A 20,995-nucleotide genomic window follows, 5' to 3' on the forward strand; every position below is an offset into this window, starting at 1 on the left:
AAAAAGCCGCTGTTCGTTTTTAAAGGGTATTGTAAGGTGACAAAGCCAAAGCTGTCGCCTGGCATTGAAAGACAATGGCAAGGTTCTCAGCAAACACAAATACAAATATGTGCACAGGACACACACACACACACACACGCACACATTTATGTAAATGGGAAACATGTCAGAGTCGAGTGCCAAACATAAGAACGTATAGAATGCCCTGCACTATGAATCGGAAATGGAAATTCCTTTTTAGCCGGTGCACCGCGGTGGTGAATATGCAACATCACAGTTGGACAGGCACTGCCAAAGAGTTGAATGTAACTTTAAAGAGAGTGAAATTTTTTATCGCATGCCTCAGGGCGCATGCTCAGAGGAAGAAATACATTTGGGTATGTGTGCGTGTGTATGTGTGTGTTAGTATGTGTGCTCTATGTATTTTTTGCATTTCGTTTATTTCAACTCTCTGCGGAATTTTAATGTGGCATCAGGCAGCCAACATTTCTGTCAGTTGACATTTAATTGACAAGCGCTGCGGAGTTGAAGTGTGGGGCGGGCTGCTAACATTTTTATGCGTCCCCCCCCTTTTGTTGTTGCGGCCGCTGTTGTTGGGTCTGCTGCTTGTTGGGTCTTACATAGTTTTGTATTTTATGTCATTGTTCGTTGGCTGTGGGGGAATTGGCCTGCAGTTGGCTGCATTGCTTGTGTGTTGTTACATATTATTATGATGTTTGGTTTGTCATAAACATTTGTAACTTGTCCTGCGCACGGCTGTTGCCGTCGACCACGTACTTAAGTGAATCCCTGTTGTTGTACTACTAGCAAGACGTCACTGGGATCTGAGCCTGGGCGTCCACATGCCACTGGATACGGGGAATTCACTTTGTTGTAGTTCCTCGGCCACATTACAGACGCCACACAGTCAAGGGGCGACAGATTTCTTCTTTTTTCTTTTTCCTGCAAGAAATGAGCTTTACGCTGGTTGCGTAAGTTGCACATATTAAATAGTTAAATAAAGTGACAGAGAAAATAATTAAGTACATAACGCATATATATATGTTATTATGTAAATATACTGTTGAAGTGCAATTCGCTTCAATTTAAACTTCGAGCTGATAATCCATGGAAATCTATCTAATGCAAGAACTCTTAAGAACTTCATCATGGTTGTTAACTACTTCAATCGATTTGAGCGAATTAATCTATTCTGGGATTGAACTTTTGTATGGTTCTCAGTTGTCGAATAATTCATCAAGAATAATCGAAGAAATTGGATTTCTTAACTAGTTTCTCTCTGAAATGACTTCGATGATGCCTACCATGATAAGCCGATATTGATCCCTTGGCGATCTATTTGATATTGAGATACTTCGTTGTTTCGTTTGTCACACATTGTTCACATATGTAATGTACTTAATGTGAGTCTTAACAGTAGATCGGTAATTTTCCCGTTTCCAGTGATCAGAGTGAGTCGTATCTAAAACTTTATAGAGTCCATGCATTATATTCTTGGTTGCCACTGCATGCAATTTCTGATCAACCGATTAATCTAGTATTTCGCTTAAGATCTTGGAAATAATTGCATTCGGTCTAATTTTGTCAACGAATCAGGCCAAAATGTGCGCAAAGCACAGTCCAAGCCCTACAATTAAGTGCGTCCAAAAATTTATTAAAATATAGAAAAAGTATTTACTATAGAAAAAGTTGAAGCACTAGAGGTAAATAGTTTTAAATTTTTAAGATTTCACAATCTTGGCCACGTCCAACTGTCTGTCCGTCTGTGTGAGCGCAAGGATCTCAGAATCGTAGGTGCTCCTAGAGTCCCCGCAATCGATAAAAATCGATCCCTTTTTTTTGAGCTAGCCTCTAAGGTTTTAAGAGCTTGACTCACCAAAATTGACTTGAACATTCTAGAATAGCATATGCACGTGTATATACGACTCCTAATGCGCTATATTAACTTTGAACACATAATAAATTAGAAAAAATTGTAGAAAAAAGTTATTAAAAAGAGTGAAGAAATTTGTCATAGGGTTTAGAATATAAAGTAGATATGGTAAAGAGATAGTTAGTCGAACATAACCAAAAAATTAACATTCAAATGGGTCGAGTTGTTCGCGAATTTAATATTTTAAATTGTTTTGTGTTATTTCTTAATTCAATTTTGTGCGCACACAAGTATTTCGAGATGTGGCTTTAAACAATTTGGCAAATTTGGCCACAATTGGGCAACAGGCCAAATAATTATTGCCGTGCAATTAAATTGGTCACCACTCGAAATAATTGGCTTTGAAACTCGTGTATATATATATATATATCTATAGGTGCACGTATAGTGTCCAACCAGTTGGACACGGTCAATTGAGAGGAGAGCTGTCGGCGTTGCCCGTGTCTGTGGCCGTGCCCATGCCTATCGCTTATCTTGGGCCAAACGAACTGCACACAAAATCAATTAATTACGCATTTTGTAAGCTGACGCTTAATTAAACCATTATTTATTATCTCGTATGGCTGGATGGCGTGCCATGGGGCGCGGCTGGGCAAAAAGTTGTGCCAATTCGCCCGACCCAAGCTCAACCCGAACCGAACTCAGTTCGGTTATCATAAATAAAATGCCTACCAGCCAATGGAGGGCGCCCCAAACCTAAACCACAGCCGTGGCAAAGCAAAGCAAAGCAATGCCAGGGCAGGGCTATGTGTGGGCTCCTCGTAAATCTGTCTTTGACATGCAATTTTAGTGCAGCGGCTGTTGCTGCAGTTTGTGCTCCTGCCGCCAACAAATACCAGCAACAACAACAACAACAATAACAATGCACATTATTTGAAAGGACAACGCACTCGTTGGCCGGGCACAAGACCAGGCAGTGTGTGGTCCCCGGCCGGGGATGGAACCAGCAACCAAATTGCCTCTAATTGCCGTCTTTCTCTGTGGGCTGCCTGCAACCTGCAGACACCCTTCGGTGCCCAGTTACACGCCCACTTCACGCCATTACATGCTTTAATAGGCCTACTCCGTAGCCCGCAGCCCGCAGCCCGCAGCCCGCCCGTACACGCAAGCCCCTGACGACCTACGTCTCCAGTCTGAGTGACTGTCTCTGCCTAGCTGGCGCTTCCTGCCCTGTGTCTGCGCATTCAAGAAGTTTTTCGCTTTTGATGCCCTAGCCAGAAGGCACTTTGACTACCTGATGAAGCTTGAATAACTGATGTAGTGTACATAATTTTTGGTAATCAAGCGATGTCCCCTTTTGAGCGCGCTATTTAACTCTGCCAATTTTCCAATTCATGTTTCATTTAATGGTTAATTTTATAAGAGAACAAATATTTTTTTTCTTTTAATATTTAATCGGAGTGAAATCGATTTTATCTATGTTATATTTCAGTCCTAATATGTGTGAAAGTCGAAGGGAAAAATGAGATTCAGAAAATATTCATTATATTGGAGCCTTACTTTTTGGGTGCTTACAAATAACAAAACTAACTTTTTTATTAGAAATGTAACTGTTATTTTAGTGCATTTTTTTAAAGGGAGTTCACATGTGATCTTTATCCCCTGATGCATAACTTGCTTAAGTAAGACTGGCATTTATTATGAACAAATCATCTAAACTTTGTACACCTGAACTTTGATTGGAGATTTTTTGCACTGTATTGTAATAAGAATTCCAATCAAACGGTTTTTTTTTTAATTTTTTATAATATTTAGAAATTCAGGAAAAGTAGAAAACAAATTCGTCCTTCACTTGATTTATTAAAAATGCTTAAAAAAACTGCTTAATCTTCTTCATTTTTCTTAATTTTCGAGGCTGCAAACTATCAAATATTTTATGAATTTTAAGAAATCAAATATATTTATGATGATTAAAACTAAGATTAAAATTGAATTGCCATGAAGAGTATTTAAGTTTCGGTGTAGCTGTTAGTTTTAATTACTTAAGAGTGTAATCTTCATGACTGCTTAACCTCAGACCTCTGGCCAGGGGCAATTGGGCCGTGGCTTTATGCAACTTGAACACTTAATGCCCCAGCCAACAAATTGAAAGCCATCTGAAATTAAATAATTGTCATGGTTGTCAGGCTTTCAGTCGCCATGTTATGTGCAAGATATAGTTTTGCGGACATTTTTGTGCAGGAAAGTTATGTGAAAAATGTTTATAAATATGAAGGTTTTTGCTGCCGTTTTAGCCCTAAGAGCTGTGTGTGTGTGTGTGTGTGTGTGTGTGTGTTGACCTCGACGGAATGTGCTTGCCTGCAGATTCCTGACTGAAACTTTGCCACACGAAATTCCCGGTTCGCTTTAAGGTGCAGCCTTTCAAGCTCGCTCGGTTTTTGTCTATGCCGTGCTGCAATATTCACTGATTACGCAAATTGCCAGGGGTTAGCGGTACGTGCCTGTCATGTATGTAAGTGGATTTCAAGTTGAATCCTGGTACTCCTGTTACCTCGTTCATGTGCTGGGCACTATGGCCAGGATAAAATGAATTTTAATTAAATCCATTAAAACGCTTGCTAACAATTTTTTGTATACCCATTGAAAATGGGTAAGAAGGTATAATGTATTTGGGAAAATGTATGTAACAGGCAGAATGAAGCAATTATGACCCCAAAATAGACGAGTCGATCTAGCTATGTTCGTCTGTCTATCCGTCTGTCCGTCCACCTGTCCATATGTATGAACTCAAGCATCTCAGAACCTATAAGAGCTAGAGACTCGAAATTTCGAGCGTGCGTCCTCCTAGTGCACGCGCAGTACGATAACCGATAGCTTGCTACGTTTCCAAGCAATCAATAAAAACCGATATCGAAATCCTGTTGACATGTAGCTTCTTGAATAGTAGATATATATGAAATTGAATTCATTTTATAGCTATTGCCAACGGCAATATATTGGCTATAGCCAATCAAATAAATAAATCCATTTTAACTACCCGTTAATTGAAACCACAATTAATTACTGCAACTGTTTTTTTATCTACTTTTGGAAATTTGATCAAGATCTGTTAAGAAACACAGTAGTTATTAACGAAAACGTCTGCTTACATTGACACGTGGTTGCGTTGCAAATTGCAAGAATTTATGTTAACATGTACACACACACACACATTCATGCGCGTCTTTATTGCATTCTATAAACAACATTGGAATTGCGATTGTATTGTATTCTGTGTTGCGTATGTGCAGATATTATACTTCCTTTTTTTTCTCATATAAAATAAATAGTTGTTATGGCTGTCGACTAGAGGTCGATAGGATTATCTTGGGAAGATCTTATTATTATAATTTTTTTTTTAAATTCTGCTAAAGCAAACGAGCTGCATTTGGGTATCCCCTAGTCGGTAACTCTCGACTAGAGCCTCTTACTTGTTTTGTTGCCAGTTCTTTGGATATGCCTGAATTTGTCTGGCTATGAAATCGGTTGTCAAGAGCTTTGTTTGTTTTGTTGATGCTGAATTTGGCTAGTCTTTAGCTCTGTCAGGAGCTTGTCGTTGAGCTGCATACTGGTCTCAAGGCTTGGAGCTACTTATGAATCCCATTTCTTGAAATAGGTTTTAAAAAAAGTGAATAATTTTAATAAAGATTCTTCACATGACACATTACAAATGTCTGTCCGTCCGTCCTTCCTTCCTGTGCTATTAAGATAAGAGACTTCAAGTTTGGGATATGTCCTCATGTATAAACTACTAGGAGCGTGGCACATGGATCAAATCTATCAATTTAATTGGAGCTGCAGACATAATGGAATATTATCGTTTTGATAAGCATCGTCTTTTGTGGCCTTTTCAAGCATTATGCTCTGGCGAAAAGTTCTTCTAAAGATCGATCCATAACATCTATGCCCACCTGGGGGCGCGTTAAATCAAGAGAGACATATCATGCTGTATCACGCAGTCGGAAGCACCCGTCTGCAATATTTCTACATGCTGTACTTATTTTAACAGCTATATTTTTGCATCTGGGGTCTCTAGTGCGCTCTCCACCTTAAAGCTAGCCCATTCTAGTCAAATAAATCTCCTTTTTATCCTCAATTTCCATACTAGACGCATTCTCATTAAGTTGTATTTTAATTTATTTTTTCCTTTGCCACAAATGTTGTCTCCCTTCCAAGACATTGTACTCTAAGAAAGCCCTTAGAAGCAGCACAGCCGAAGCTTTCGTTTTGATGTCATTAAGTCCGTTGCACACGAGTCAACTCTTACAATTCCTGGCGTTATTACCACCCACGAGATTGATAGCAGGGGGTGGTAGTGCGGGGGTTAAAGCAAATATCTACTGAGCTACGAAAACAGAGCACAATATACACACACACACACACACACACATAGACACACACAAACATGCACATGAATTCCGTCAATGGCTCCGGCACGCTTGTTGGCTGCAACCCTGTGCAAAGCTGATGTAAAAGTTTCTTATCAGTTATCAAGGTTCGTGGCAGACACGCACAACATGTGGCAGGAAGGTTGGCGGCCCCAGAACAAATTCCGGCTGCTCCCGGCTATGGAGCACCCAATGCGCATGACATTCACAAGCAAAACAAACTGCCGGAATGCCGGCCTAAGAGAAAGAGCCCAGCCGTGGTGAGATGAGAGAGAGAGTGAGAGATAGTTTAAGAGAACGAGAGCCAGGTGGGTGATTATGTGTTTCTGTTGGTGTTTGGCTGGGGAGAGAGGGGGCGAGTTGTAATTATGCTGGGGTTGTTGCTGCGCCCCAACTAACTAACGGCTGTTGTCTTTGTTTACCCTCTTTTGGGGGTTGCTGGCGCACAGCCCACACCCGCCCCATTGGAGAGCGGAGCGTGTCGAAAGCGTAGTAAAAACAGTTCCGTGTTGAAAACGTTGCGCTCGCTCTTTGTTCAGTTGCCAGTTGGGACTCTGCCAGCAGTCAGCCCAGGACATTCGTGGGCATTGACTGCGTACAAACGGTTGTGAATCCACTCGTATCCTCTGCCGTCTCTGTTGTCCTCTGTCCAACCAACCAACTCGTGTCGCGCGACGCGTGAAAACTTGGCTCAAAAAAAAAAAAAAAACTGTGAATTTGAAATGCCATTAAAACGTGAAAAGCGAGAAACTCGTTTTTCACTAAGCCAAAATAATTGCAATCAATTAGCAGGGCTTTCAGTGTGCGTGCGTGTGCGTGTGTGTGTGTGAACGTGTGTGTCTTTTTTTGTTCTTCTATTTTTTGGGGGCCAACAAAAGTCAAACCACAAAACGGCATTTAAAGTTTCTGTCTGCAACGGATTATTACCCAGCCCCGTCTGTTTCCCCACACACCCCTGCGCACCAGCAGCCGCTCCGCTGGCGCTCTTCTTCTTGTTGTTGTTGTCGTTGTTGTCGTTGTTGGTATTATTTTTGTTGCCACTTTTGTTGCCGCTACTTTTGTAAATCAATAATCGTGAGGGTGGCAAATGCCGCAGATAAAAAAAAAACGAATTAAAATGAATATTCAGCACAAAAAGCGATTGTAAATTCACAACTAAATTGGAAAATAAAAAACCGGGAAAAAATATCGGAATGCACATCGATGAGTGTAACAGGATAAATTGTGTCCTCATTTGAATTAATTGAATGGATCGTTTAGCAAGCGCTTACAAGAGATAATGCAATTAAAATTACTCGAATTAGTGAGCTACAATTAAAATTGATTTAAGGTGTTCAAATAAAGGGAAGTGCGTTAAGGCTTGGCATAACTGAATACTAATATTAAATGATGTTCTTAATATGTTTTTAGCACATTAAAGAATGAAAGTTGTAGTCATAAATATATAACAAAAAGTAGATGTATTTAGCTTAGAGGAGCTTCAATCATAGTATCTTCTTGAAGCAAAAATAGTTAAGACTGAACTGATTTTTGTTTACATCATCATGCTTAACATTTAAAACATATGTTTCTAGAAAGAGATATAGAGAAATTGTTAATCATTCAAGTGGAAAAAGATTGCCTAGACTAATTTGATTTTTATTTATATCATTTGACTTAACATTGTTTTAATTAAAAACGTATTAAAATTATTCAAAACATTGCATTCTTCATTATTCAAGTAGATTTTCCTTCCTTTATTAATTGTTTTCATAAATCAGCCATAAAAAGAAAAAAGATTTCTGCTCATTTCTTTATCTTCTTTATATAATGTTCAAATTCATATAAAAAACTAGGCTTAAACAGTTTCAATGCGACCCCAATGCTTAATTGTATTTGGAATATTAATTAAAACAACAGAATATAATTATATTATAACAAAATATTAATCGAATATGCAAATTTTTGATATAAATATTCAATAAGCCGTGGCTGAAGCCAACAAAAGCGACGCCAAATAAAGTGGGCGTGTATGTGAGAAAAAAAAACAACAACAACTACAACAACAACAACAATAAGACTTTCTGTTGTAGTTATTGTTGTTGTGGCCCAACATGGCAGAGCGAAATAAATGTGCTTCAATAAATTACATGAGCGCACAGCGCCGAACGCGCTGAAGGCAGCAGCAGCCGCCGTCACAATTATGTAGCATAACTTGAGGGATATATATATATGTGTGTGCTGGCGCTTGTGTGTGTGCGTCGTGAATGGCAATGCATGGAAGGCAGCGCACAAAAACGACAACGCAAGCACAAAAATTTAACTTTGCGCTCAGTCAAATGGCAAAAGCAACAACAACAACAACAGCAACAACAACATAGACGAGCTATTCGCACTGAGAAGCGGCGTCGAAACAAACACTCAAGTTATTTGACTTGATTGCATACTTTTAGGCGGAAAATAACATTTTATTTTTGCCAACAAATATACACATGTATGTATGTATTCTATAGCGCCTCGCTGCGAACGTGTTGTGTATGAAAATAGTTTTCAAGTTGTTTTTTCTGCTTTCACACCCCCACCCCCCTACTGCTCCGCCCTGCCACTCCCAGCCTTAGCCAAGCAATGGCTTCTGTTATTTGGTCGGTTGTCACAAATCCAAAACAATAAAGTTTATTTGGCTAACAAGTTTTCTGGCTGTTTATCATAAGTTGTTGCCAGCATTATGGTTATGTGGCAAGGCATCAAATTGTTTTCCTTCTCCAATTTTCTTGTTTTCATTTTTATTTTAGGAGACAATTCCAATTAGGTTTCACTCCGATTCCAATTAGTTTCCTTCAACAACAGAGTCTCTCAAGTGCACGCATTGTTTACCCGATTTGTGTTCATTACCATAACTCCATTTGGATCGGGCGAGTTTTGAGAGGCATGAAAAGTGATTCGCTTTTCAGGCGGAAAAACAATGCATATGGAAATTGAATATGATGACAAATATAACACACATTGTTGAGGGCAATCACCTTGGTGTTGGGGCTCGATTTAGGCACAAGACAATTTGTGTTGATTGATTCGTTTCGATTAACTTCATTAGCCGTAGCTCCAGGCGTTATGAGCTCTAATTGAAAATTTTGAGAGTGAGAAAACCCCCTTTCCTTCTCATTTGTAGACGGGCATTAAAGGATTTTAGCGAATTTTTGTATTTTAGATAATGGTTTGATTCCATTACTTGATTTTTTTCTTTATATTATACTAACATTTACCGACGCGACTTTGTCCCACTTTGGTTAGGCCGTTAAAAGGTTCATCACGCATCTTGGCAATCACGTCCAATTTGTCATTTAACCAAGTAGTATTGAAACATAAACAACGTTCCGATTTATTAGATAGATCACAGAAATTACCCGTCGTCGCCGGGCTCAAGTGAATAATGTTGAAAATGCAAGTAGTACCAAATTTGTTTGTGTAATTCGCGCACCTAAAGCGACACCTGTCGAAATTTATTAATTATTAACAAAACAATTATATTCACTGAGATCTTACCCGAGCTCTGCCCATCGGGCGGTCCTGACACATTGTCCCTGATGCGGCTTCATTAATAAATTAAGCTTAGAAATTGCTCCTGTTGCTCATATGATTTGTTCTTCACATAAAAGAATCGTCTTCTGTTTGAATTTATTAAAAACAAACAAAACTATTCTATCATCCGTCAGGGCTCAAACTCTAAACCTCGTGTTCAGCTTACTCAATCACTAAAAGATACAGGTTAGAAGTTGACAAAACAATCACAAATCACAATCATATTTCACTTCTTTGTTTGATTGATTATTTGTAAATTAAATAAACAAGTATAAAATTGACAATTGCTGCTGAATTAGAACCGGCGACTGCTCGCTTGTTAGTCCGACAATCATCTAGGATCACCTATTTTTTTAATCAAAAACGTTTATATCCTTTCCCAGCTTGTTCGTTAAGAACTATATGGAAATCATTGAATATCCGCCATGATAAAATAATTTTGGAGTTTCAAGAATATTTGTCAATTGAAATGATAAATTTGGAGTTATAATATACTCAGCCGATGCTAGGTATTTCTGACTTTAATTTTTATTGCTCAAATATAATGATTGTGGCCAGAGTTTTATCATATAACTGAATATCATATAGCTTACAATTAACTATTACAATTGAGAATCGTGTTATTTGTTTATATAAGACGCATAACTACTAGAGTCCCTGGTTCTAAGCTTATTTGATGCTCCTAGAGGCGACAGTCAGACATGTTTGAATAGACACCTTGCTTTTTGTATATCTTTGCACTGAAAGGCATTTATAATATTTTCCATTTGTGCTTTTAGTTAATTGCCCTACTCAATTTGAGTTGAGCTGCTGTTTCTAACAACTAAAAACTAAAATTGCGAAAATTTGCAACTCAAAGTTATCACAGGAAAATAAGGCCTTAATAATTGAAGCAGCTTATGAGGCAAATAGAGAACAAGCTGAAAATTCCACTTAATTGTGGAAAAAGCAAGATATATTTTCCATTTCGAGCTATAGCTAATTGCAACACAATACTCAATTTAGGTGGAAACGTTTACCGCAACAACTCCTAAAAACTAATTGCAAAAATTTGCAAATCAGAAAAATAAATGTTTAAAGCAAGTTATGAGGCAAATAAAGCAAATAAAGAGACAGCTGAAAAGTCGAAGGACGAAGAGGAAGAGCAACTATCGTTCACTATGCGGCTGCAAATGATTTAAAAAACTATTAAATGAAGTCAAGCATTTGAGGTAACAAAAGGCAAACGGGCACAGACAGTCCTTATACAAATTGTTGCAGAACAATGAGCTAGAGGGAGAGACAGCGACAGGTAGCGTGAGAGAGTGGAAGGGAGACAGACAGCGGTAAACAATAAAAATGTAGTAAACGAACACGTTGCAACGCCGACATTGTTATATGCATTTAAAGGTGTGCCAGAAGTTAAATGCACCTGCCACGGGCGGCTTCTGGGGTTTAATGGCACGACACCGACTGGACGGGACAATAAAAGCGCACCGTTAAGGCGCACATGGAATGACAGCAGCAAATACAACAACAACAACAACAACAACTTCAACATCAACAACAAGGACACAAACTTCTCTGTTGCTCCTTGTTGCAGGCGTCAAAGGCAAAGTTCGCTGTGGCGCTGCGTAAAAAGTTTGCTGCATTTGTTTGGGCGCCCAACGCCCACCTTCATATGCCTGTGTGTGTGTGTCTCTTTAAGTGTGTGCGTGTGTGTGTGTCTTTTTTTGCCTTGCAGTGTTGTGCACTCATGTATACACACATGTTTACTCAGTGCAGACGCGTCTGAAATCAACTACAGTAGAAACCGAATATAAGGAGCCAAACAATTTATTTATTTAATATAATAAAAAATGCCTTAAGATAAATGTAATCACAAAGTATTTTCGACAAGTGACATATTAATATAAATTCAATATGAAAAACATTTATTTAAAATTCGACATTATTCAAAGCAGTACGAATTACGCATAGGACGTGAAATATGTATAAATCAAGTCATATTTAAAAGTAAAATTAATAATAATAATAGTTGAAAATTGTGAACAAGTCAAAGTCGAATGCTTGTGCTTCATATTCGATATCTACTGTCCGACGAAGCAGAAAGCAAAGCAAAACAGCGACAAAAGTATGCAACGTTTTCAGAGATTACCGAAAATGCCGCCTGTGCGTTAACAGCCGGCGCAGTGTGCTGCGAAAAGTGTGGTGAAAAAGATAGTGCGAAAGAGCATGAGACAAACGAGCGTATGCGTGTGTGTGGGGGTTGGTGGCTGGCATGGGGTGAATCTCGTTTTTGAAGAGAACGTTCTCTTAGATCCAAGTCGCGTTCTCTTTCGTGTGCTTTTGTTATTTGTGTGTGTTTGCCTGTGGCCTGTAACTGTGTTGAGTTTCCGGCACGTTGTATAAACAAACCTGGGCCAGACCACAAGCCGCATGGTTGCAGACGCCGGTGTTGTGCCGGCGGTGCGGGGGGTTGTTGCACTTGTTTACCATTTACCAATGTCAATATGCAGGCGCGTTTTTTTTAACATTTGAGCCGCGCCGGAAAATGCGAATGCAACATATCGAAAGCCGCACGTGATGCCGCACATCAAGTGAAAAGTGAACCCATTACGGGAAACCATAATCCAACAGCAGCTGCCATAGCTGCCACAGCTACACACCCAACGCACAACGACACGCACAAAACAATCCAGAACCAGCGATGACTGCCAAGCCGCCGCCTCCGGTGCCACCCACGGTGCCCGATGACCAGACGCCCAAGCTGGCGCCGCAGATACCACGGCTCAACTCCGAGCTGGCCGCCCAGGCAGCGCTGCGCGGCCAGCAGCTGCTGCGCAAGCAGAGCTCCCAGGAGCAGGTCGCGGGGCAGAAGGCAGCACCACCTCCGCTGCCCCCTCAGAGCCGGCCGGTGCCAGCGATTCCGGCGCGCGGCTCTAGCGAGCGGGCGGCACCGCCCGAAATTCCACCCAAACGCCACAGTCTGAAAAGTTTGCCCGACGGCCAGGCGATGGTGCTGCCTGGCCTGCCACCACCTCTGCGCCAGCCGCCGCCTCTGCCCAAGAAGCCCGCTTCCGCGCACAGCTCAGCCCAGAACAGCGCACAGAACTCGCCTCTGGCGGGGCTCAAGTTTAAGGATAAGCCGCCGCCGCCGCCAGAGAAGCACTCCACGCTCTCGGCGGAGGCAATGGCCGCACGACGTTGCTCCAATCCCTTTGAGATGCCGCCTCCGCCGCCGCCGCTGGTGCTGCAATCCGCAGTAGCGGCACTCGCCGAGCAGAGCTCCAAGAATGCGGCGGCGAATTGCAATCCGGTGCCCTCTCCGGCGCCCACGAGGGCCAGCGAGGCCAAGAAGCTAAACAAACAACCAGCAGCTGCTGCCGCTTCTCCCACGGATGAGTTCGGCTCGGAGGATGCGCTGCGTGGCATCGAGAGCGGGCTGCGCAACATGGAGCGCGCCATGCAGGAGCAGATGAATCTGCGCACCCTGGAGGCGGCCGTGCAGAACAACTTCGATCTGAGCTTCAAGGCCAGCCTGGCCGCTGGAGGCGGACGTCATCTGGGCAGCTCCGTCAATCTGCGCACCGCCAACTACGAGCGCAACCTGTCCTTGGATGAGAGTCGCGCCGGCGACTCGCGGCAGTCGCTGGAGGAACTGAAGCAGCTGCGTGCCCAGGCGCAGCAGCAGTCCTTGCACAATTCATCCTCCTCGTCCGTCTCATCAGCATCGGCCTCGCAGGTGGAGCAGTCCATGCGCTCCACCATCGAGCATCACATGCGCTCTCTGGATCGCAATCTGCCGCTGGAGCTGCAATACAGCCGCCATCGCATGCAGAACAATCTGTCTGCCGCTGGCCACCATCCAGGGCCAGGTGCTGGCTCCCAGTCAGCTGCGCCAACCCAGCAGCAGCAGCAGTCGCCACAGCCACCCATGCCCCTGAGCAGCGAGTTCCGTGAACAGATTCGCCAGCAGCTGCTGGGCAACATTCCGCCCCAGGTGGTGCACAATATGGGCCCATTGCCCGGCTCAGCGGCAGCTGCAGCGCTGCTCCAGCACCAGGCTCAGTCGCGGGCTGCTGCGGTCGCCGCTGCTGCTGTCGCTCAGGTCGCCGCCGGCAACGGCGTTGCGGCAGTCGGATTGTCCCGGGAGGAGCTACGCATCAGACGACGCTCGTCGCACGACGAAACCCAAATATCCCAGAACGCTGCCGGATGCATCCAGGGTAAGAAGAGAGAGAGAGAGTGTGTAAGCATATCAATAATGAATCTCTGTCCATCGTGGACATGGGTGTTCCAATCCCTAAACCATGTGTCTCCTACATTTGAATAATAAATATAATCAAATGAGAAAATGCTTAGTACGAACTAAGTTGTAAGCTATCCGGCTTGGAGGGCCTGAGAACCTCTCGACTATATCATAGGTAGACTTTGCTACCGACCCAAGGACTAATATGAAGCTTTAACCAATTGAGAATTGTAAGCAACGACTACTTCTGCGGAATATACTGAAAGAGCATCGCTGTTTGCCCACAAAAAGGTGTCCGATTGTTTACAAAATGGGGGTTTTTCTGTTGTTTTTTTCATCAACTTCGATTTCCGGGAATTACGCGACAAAATGTGTTTAGATACTCGTTCAGTATTAATTAAATTTTAAGCTGTCGGGCTAATTAATAATTATTGTTTTCTAAATTTTCAATATTTTATTATAAATATTTTAACTAACATTTAAAAACCAAAAATAAATACCCTAAATCATATTTTTATTATTTAAAGAAATTTAGTTCCTATTTATTTTTGTTTTGATTATTTTTTATTATTGTTATTACATTCAACTCTTTCAAATGACAAACAAAATAATAGAAATCTTAACAAGGTTTATTTTTCGTCATTTTGTTCAACAGTTTAAACTGCACAACATGGTAAAGGGTTCCAATCAGAAAACCCTGTTCGTCTTAGATTTACATGATAAAAACAAATTATTATTGTCTTACTTTTCTTAAAACATTCAAGGGTATATAATATTTAAAAAGCAAATATCCATATAATAAATATTAATATTTAAAGCGACTCATATTATCTTAAGAAATTTAGTTTTCTTTCTATTTTAATTTTTATTCCCTCCATCAATATTGCATTCTTTGAGAAGAACTTGTTCTGGATATATGTTAAATATTTTATAGACACAAACGAAACAAAATATTATCTCTAAATATATTCATATAAAAATTAATACCTAAACTATTATATTAAGAAATATAATAAAACGTAAAACAGAAATTATCTACGAATTTTATATTAATTTTTATTTTCATATTTCCACGTTTCTTTCTATTGTTTAAAATCTAAGCTACAAATGTATTTAAAATGATTTGATCCGATTTATATATTGTTAAAACTTATTCATTTTTCACTTCTCTGCTAGAATTAAAACAGTTCTCGATAGCACCGCATTGTTCAGCTGATTTAGACTATATACGTTGCTTTCTGAAAGGTAACGACCACAGTTTCTGTTCACGCTAATCCAGTTGTGCGATAGCTAACAGCCCCCAAAGATACCAGAGTGGGGCCCAACTAATATGATAATAATTGAGACTACCTCACACCTCACGGAATAGTTACACTCCTGAAGGACTCAAACACTGTTGTTTACTAATTATGTTGCATGGCGTTTTTTATAAACTGACAACTGATCAATAATTGTTGAATGGGGTGCCGGTACCATAGGTTCCCCCGAATACTATAAAAAAAAAACACCAGCTAATTGCTGTCACCCAATTAAAATTGATTGTTGTTTTAGCTAATATTGTAGAACTGTAACCAATCACTAATCACTCTGGGGCACCACTAATTAAACTCCTCTCTATTCTGGCATTCGCAGTGACCCGCCTGAGGGAGCATTGGGATGAGACGTCGCAGTGCGTCCTGCAGCGAGCAGCGCAGCTGAAGAACATGCTAAGTGACTCGCAGCGGTGGGTTATCCTTTTGCCTACTTTGGGGTCAATCTAATTAATGCTAAATTCCTATTGGCAGGTTTGAGGCCAAGCGCCTGGAGCTCGAGAAATGGCTCGGGCGCATGGAGCAGCGGGCCGAGCGCATGGGCACCGTTGCCACCACAGCCGATATACTGGGGGCACAGCAGAAGGAGCAGAAGGTAACCTGATGGAGGGGGAGAGGGGGACGTGGCATATCCATGGAGTGCATAAATTAATCAATTTCCTTTACATCTTTTGCCTATCCGTAGTCCTTCCACGCCGAGCTGCATCAGAATAAGCAGCACTTCGAGCTCTTCAGCGACTTGACGCAGAAACTAATTGCAGTCTATCCCAACGATGATACTACCAGAATTAAGAAGATGACAGAGGCCCTTAATCAACGGTGAGTGGGACATTGAAATCGTGCAGCGCCTTCCTCGAGCGACTCTAATGAAATGCGAAAAGTTGCGCAATTTCAATTCAAATCACTTGCGCGAATTTGCATTTAATGCGATTTAATGACTTGCACTTGTTCCCCTCGAATCGCCAGCTTCACCATTAGCATCTGAAATGGAATACAGCAATACAGTCGAGCGGACTAGACTATGCAAACATATTTCTAATACCCCTTAAGTGGTTGGAAATGCGTAAATATTTTACGACCAAGTGCGCCTTTTGTTCAAAATCGGCCTTCTGAACAGAGCTGAACAATCACAATAGAGTTTTGTAACCATTCTAGAGGAACATACTTTTCTTAGAAAGGGAAATCATTTTAACGAAAGTTCTACATTTCGATTCATGTCAAACTTTTCGGAAATTAAATTGATTTTTGCTCTTAATTTCGATGGGATGAAAAGTAATTTTCCTTAATTCATTTATTTATTTAAAAAACACGTAAGAGGTTCTAGTCGGGAGCTCCCGACTAGGGGATACCCTGAACCCTCTTCTTCCGATAGGTATAAATTGAAAAATACTATATATATATATACTATTCTAGAAGCTACATGTCAAGTTTAATAGCTCTAGCTCATATTATTTGCCGAAATTGCTAAAAAAAAACAAATTATCGATATCGATTTTTATCGATTACTTGGAACAAACTCGATCAACGCAGGCGATCTAGGAGGACCTACATCCAAAATTTCAAGTCTATAGCTCTTATGTGTTCTGAGATCCATGCGTTCATACATACGGTCAGACGGACAGACGGACGGACATGACTAGATCGACTCGGCTGTTGATGCTGATCAAGAATATATGTATATACTTTATGGGTTCGAAGATGCTTCCTTCTGTCTGTTACATACATTTGCATAAATACATAATACCCTTTAATGGATTCAGGGTATAAAAACATACCATCATAGGGTTTTGGTTGATCGTTAGTTCTATTATTGTTATCGTGCTCTCCACACTCTACTTGCAGATATTCCAACTTAAATAATGGTGTGATCAATCGTGGCAAACAACTTCATGCCGCCGTGCACAGTCTACAATCTTTCGATCGTGCCATGGATCAGGTGAGCAATTATATCAGTCCACGCGAAGCGGCAAGGCCTTAAATTGAATTGTCTTTTGCAGTTTCTTGCTTTTCTCTCGGAAATGGAAACGCTTTGCGAAAACGCAGAATCGGACGTTGAACGCAACCCAATGATGTTTAAGGTAAGTGCAACTTCCCCCGCTCCCCAACTTCCCCTTGATCTAAATGACCCTCAAATGAACACACCGCTGCCTTTGTACAACAATTAACCCGATCTCAAGTGAAAGATTTATGCACAGCAAAGTGCTTCTTTTTAGTCTCCGGTGCATTGCCCGATCTCAACTGTGAATGACGGAAAACATAAAGTGTTCACAGTGCATGAAATGGCGAGAAATGCACTCTAAAAGCCCATTGTTATTATATAAATTGATATTGGCTTTTTTGTGTATGCGGATATTTCTACTATTCATATATTTATATTAATCTACTTTGACTTATCTGTTTAATATGTTATGTGATGCATCTGATGCCATCGCTTTCATATATTCAAAGAATAATTTATTAAGTAAATCCAGTTTAGTTTGGGACTTGTGATCTTTGGGCTTGTTTCTTTATCTAGAACTTGTAAATAAAAAGAAAAAATAAAAAAAAAGAATATGAGATATAGTCTAGGCAAGCTTATAAGCTACATTTCCGAACGATTGTTCCTATAGGAGCCATATAATAAAGTACTTCGTTTTAAGTTAGTTTTACATATTACAATCATATTAGCAGAATAGTAAAGCTCGTTATAGCTGGGCTTGGTCAATGCATCTTTAAACGACAAAAAAGTTGATACTACTGAAGCTTCTAAATGCTATGTTCTTGAAAACCAAAAAGGTATAATAAAACACTTTTTTGTATCGTCTCTTTTTAATAATATTTTGCTCAAGATAAATTGGCAAAATTTTATACAAATACTTAATTTTCTAGTGATTATTCCTATATGATTTGGATTTGTCGGATTCCTCGATATATACTGCCTGACAGATCCGTTACACATTTGATGGCAAACTTAAAATACCCTCCATGAGGGTACAAATAATCAAAAATTGATTGCAATTTCCCGAAAGAGTTTTCCCCTTTGTCTTTGTGCTTTGTATTTGACCCGCATTTGGATGAGCTCGCTTGGGCTTATCAGCCAATTTTCCTTAAGCATTTATTATATTCGTTTTCCGTATGACCGTGAAACATGCAAGCAGTATTTTTAGTGATATCAGATCAGGGCTTAAGTGCTGGGCCCCCATCAACCAATGTGAATGTGGATCCACTCGAATTCGCTTACATTGTTGCCTGCTTTGATGACCGGCACGGCACGGCACGGATCGACCCGCTCTCGGGTCCACTTAATGTCTTAATTGCATTTGCAAGCCGAATTGCTGTTGCTGCCCCAGCTGAGTTGCATGCCACACACACAAATATGCACTCCCACCTCACCCCCTTTTGCCGGCGTGCCTTGGCACTTATCAGCCTCCGCCCTTTCACCCCCCTGCACCCCTGTGCACCCACGCAGCAGTCCAGAGTGCGGCGTGTTTTTCAAGTGCCACGAGGCGTCTGTCTGTTTGTTTGTTTGTTTTGGCTGCTTGGGTTGCTGGCCGTGCAACGTCATCAGCGGCATCATCATTGCCGTTATGATCATCATCATCAGCCTCCATGTGGCCGACATTCACTTTCTGGCTGCAATTACGCATACGCCCATTTAAGGCAATTATTCTAAATGCATTTTCTTTTCATTTTTCGTTTCAATATTCTTGTCGATTTTCCCTAGTAATTGTCTAGGCTAAAAATCATCATTTAAGTATGGAAATCAATGTTAATCATATTAACATGATGTATACGGAAAAACAGTTTATTTTTCATAATAAAAGTTAAATATACATACATATAATTAGAAGGAATGAATAGAAATAAAACATGTTTGTTGATTACCTGGGCTATTTTATATTTTAATATATCCTAGACTTAAAATCTTTTACCCAAATATCCCAACTAAAGGTGACTAGGGTGCGCTTTTATTCATTGCACCCTAACCTTAGAAAGCTTTCGTTTTTGGAGCGTGTCTCACAAATGTCCTTGTCCCAATGAACACAAATTCCACAAAAGCTTTATCCTGAGCTTCAACCAAGTCGAAGATGCGCAAGGCGAGTTGTTCCAAAAGCTTTAGAAGCTGTCACGAAAGCGTCTTTCGATATACATTTTGTGTTGGCAATGCTGCAGGAGATGACAAGCAATCGTTAAAAAGTTTGTTGTCAAATTTACCCTATATATATTTTAAAAATGGGGTAAATGGGGGAAATGGGGTAAATTTATTGCAAGAGCAGGAAAGACAGAAAAGTTTATGAAGTCATATGAGAAAAACAAAATACAGCTTGTGTCTTGCGAAGTAGTATTATAAACGTAAGCCTAGGTTATTTTTGAACTAGTACTCAACTTCAAACATCTGTCGTTTTCTCTTTAAAAATAACGAATTTAAGAAGGGCCAAAATAATTCTAAAATATTTTGCTTACAAGAAAACTCAATATATATTGCGAAAAAATTCCAATATCAAAAAGCTTATAGAGGGCATCTCATAGTTAATAATTTCAAATGTTGTTTATGTTCTTTTTTCGTATTTTGCCGGCGAATACCGTAATATTTACCGGCAGCCCGTGTAGAGCGCGAGAGAGCGTCAAACTCTACACTTGAGCGTACTCTCGGCGTCTGTTTTCGTTTTCGTTCTCTGTTTTTGTTATCTCAGCACATGCCGATGTCGACGCCAAGCGAGTGTCGCTATTTTGGATAGCTCGCCAGCTGCTGATGCTGCCGCAGTCGCTGCTGCCGCTGCTGCTGCCGTTGGATGCTGTGGCGTCGGCGTCGGCGTTGGCGTCGGCGCTGCTTCGGCCGCTGGTTCGCACTTGCCGTTAGTGTTCGTCATTCAGTTCGTGTTCTGAGATGCGTCCGGACGCGCGTTGATTACGGTCGCTCAGATTTGTTTAATCGGCCTTTAAACATTTCAAAAACCCATTCAGAAATGTACCGAAAACCTCAAGAAATCTGAAATACGCAAATAATTAAGTCAAACAATTGTGAGAAATGTAATAAAAATCAAATTAATTCAGTCTACTCGGAAACTTGTCGTTGCATACTTACAGGCGTGAATGGCATACGCACACACACACACATACACACGCACTCACACTAGCCTGCAGACATGCAGTTGCATGTTTACGGACCAGCATTGTCCACATGCAAATTGAATCCACCATGCAACAATTAATCGCAAATCTTTGCTTAAAGCAACGCACGGAAAAGGCGGCACAGCCGTCGCCATTTTGCCTCGCGCGCGCGTTTATGTGTGCAAATGCAAATGTGTGTGCACTTGTGCCTGCATGCGTGTGCGTGTGCGTGCGTGTGCGTGTGTGCATTTTAAAGTGAAATGTGCATTAATTATGCACACATTCCTTTGGCCTCTCCCTCCGCCGTGCAAACGGACTAAGTGAAATTGAAATGTGTGCAGCCCACATTTTTTTGGGTGCCACAAAAGCCAGCAAATATTTACAATTCGCATTTATCCTTTCTTGTGAATTATACTGAAATACCTGTGTCAATAAACGAGCGAATGTTTCATGTGAATGGCAAAAGTTCTTGTTCAAAATTGTGCATAATTAACTACTTGTGAGAGCC

At 40.8% G+C, this 20,995-nt stretch overlaps 1 protein-coding gene across 12 annotated transcripts in view; it reads left to right on the forward strand.

Annotated features, from left to right (window-relative positions):
* Positions 1-20,995, forward strand: part of Dys (Dystrophin) — a 172,142-nt gene that overhangs the window by 48,816 nt on the left and 102,331 nt on the right. For 7 of the 12 annotated variants that reach the window (XM_064693735.1, XM_064693737.1, XM_064693743.1 and 4 more), the window contains 6 exons: positions 15,263-15,331; positions 15,719-15,809; positions 15,871-15,991; positions 16,082-16,215; positions 17,239-17,332; positions 17,394-17,474. In XM_064693735.1, coding sequence (XP_064549805.1) covers positions 15,263-15,331; positions 15,719-15,809; positions 15,871-15,991; positions 16,082-16,215; positions 17,239-17,332; positions 17,394-17,474 — 590 coding nt within the window. The remainder of the gene's footprint in view (positions 1-15,262; positions 15,332-15,718; positions 15,810-15,870; positions 15,992-16,081; positions 16,216-17,238; positions 17,333-17,393; positions 17,475-20,995) is intronic. The other 5 variants (XM_064693746.1, XM_064693747.1, XM_064693738.1 and 2 more) reach the window with 1 other exon arrangement.

Source organism: Drosophila montana, unplaced genomic scaffold, assembly GCF_035044405.1.
Source record: "Drosophila montana isolate Dmon_TW-CO22-7 unplaced genomic scaffold, ASM3504440v1 contig_3733_1, whole genome shotgun sequence".
NCBI classification, from domain to species: Eukaryota; Metazoa; Arthropoda; class Insecta; order Diptera; family Drosophilidae; genus Drosophila; species Drosophila montana.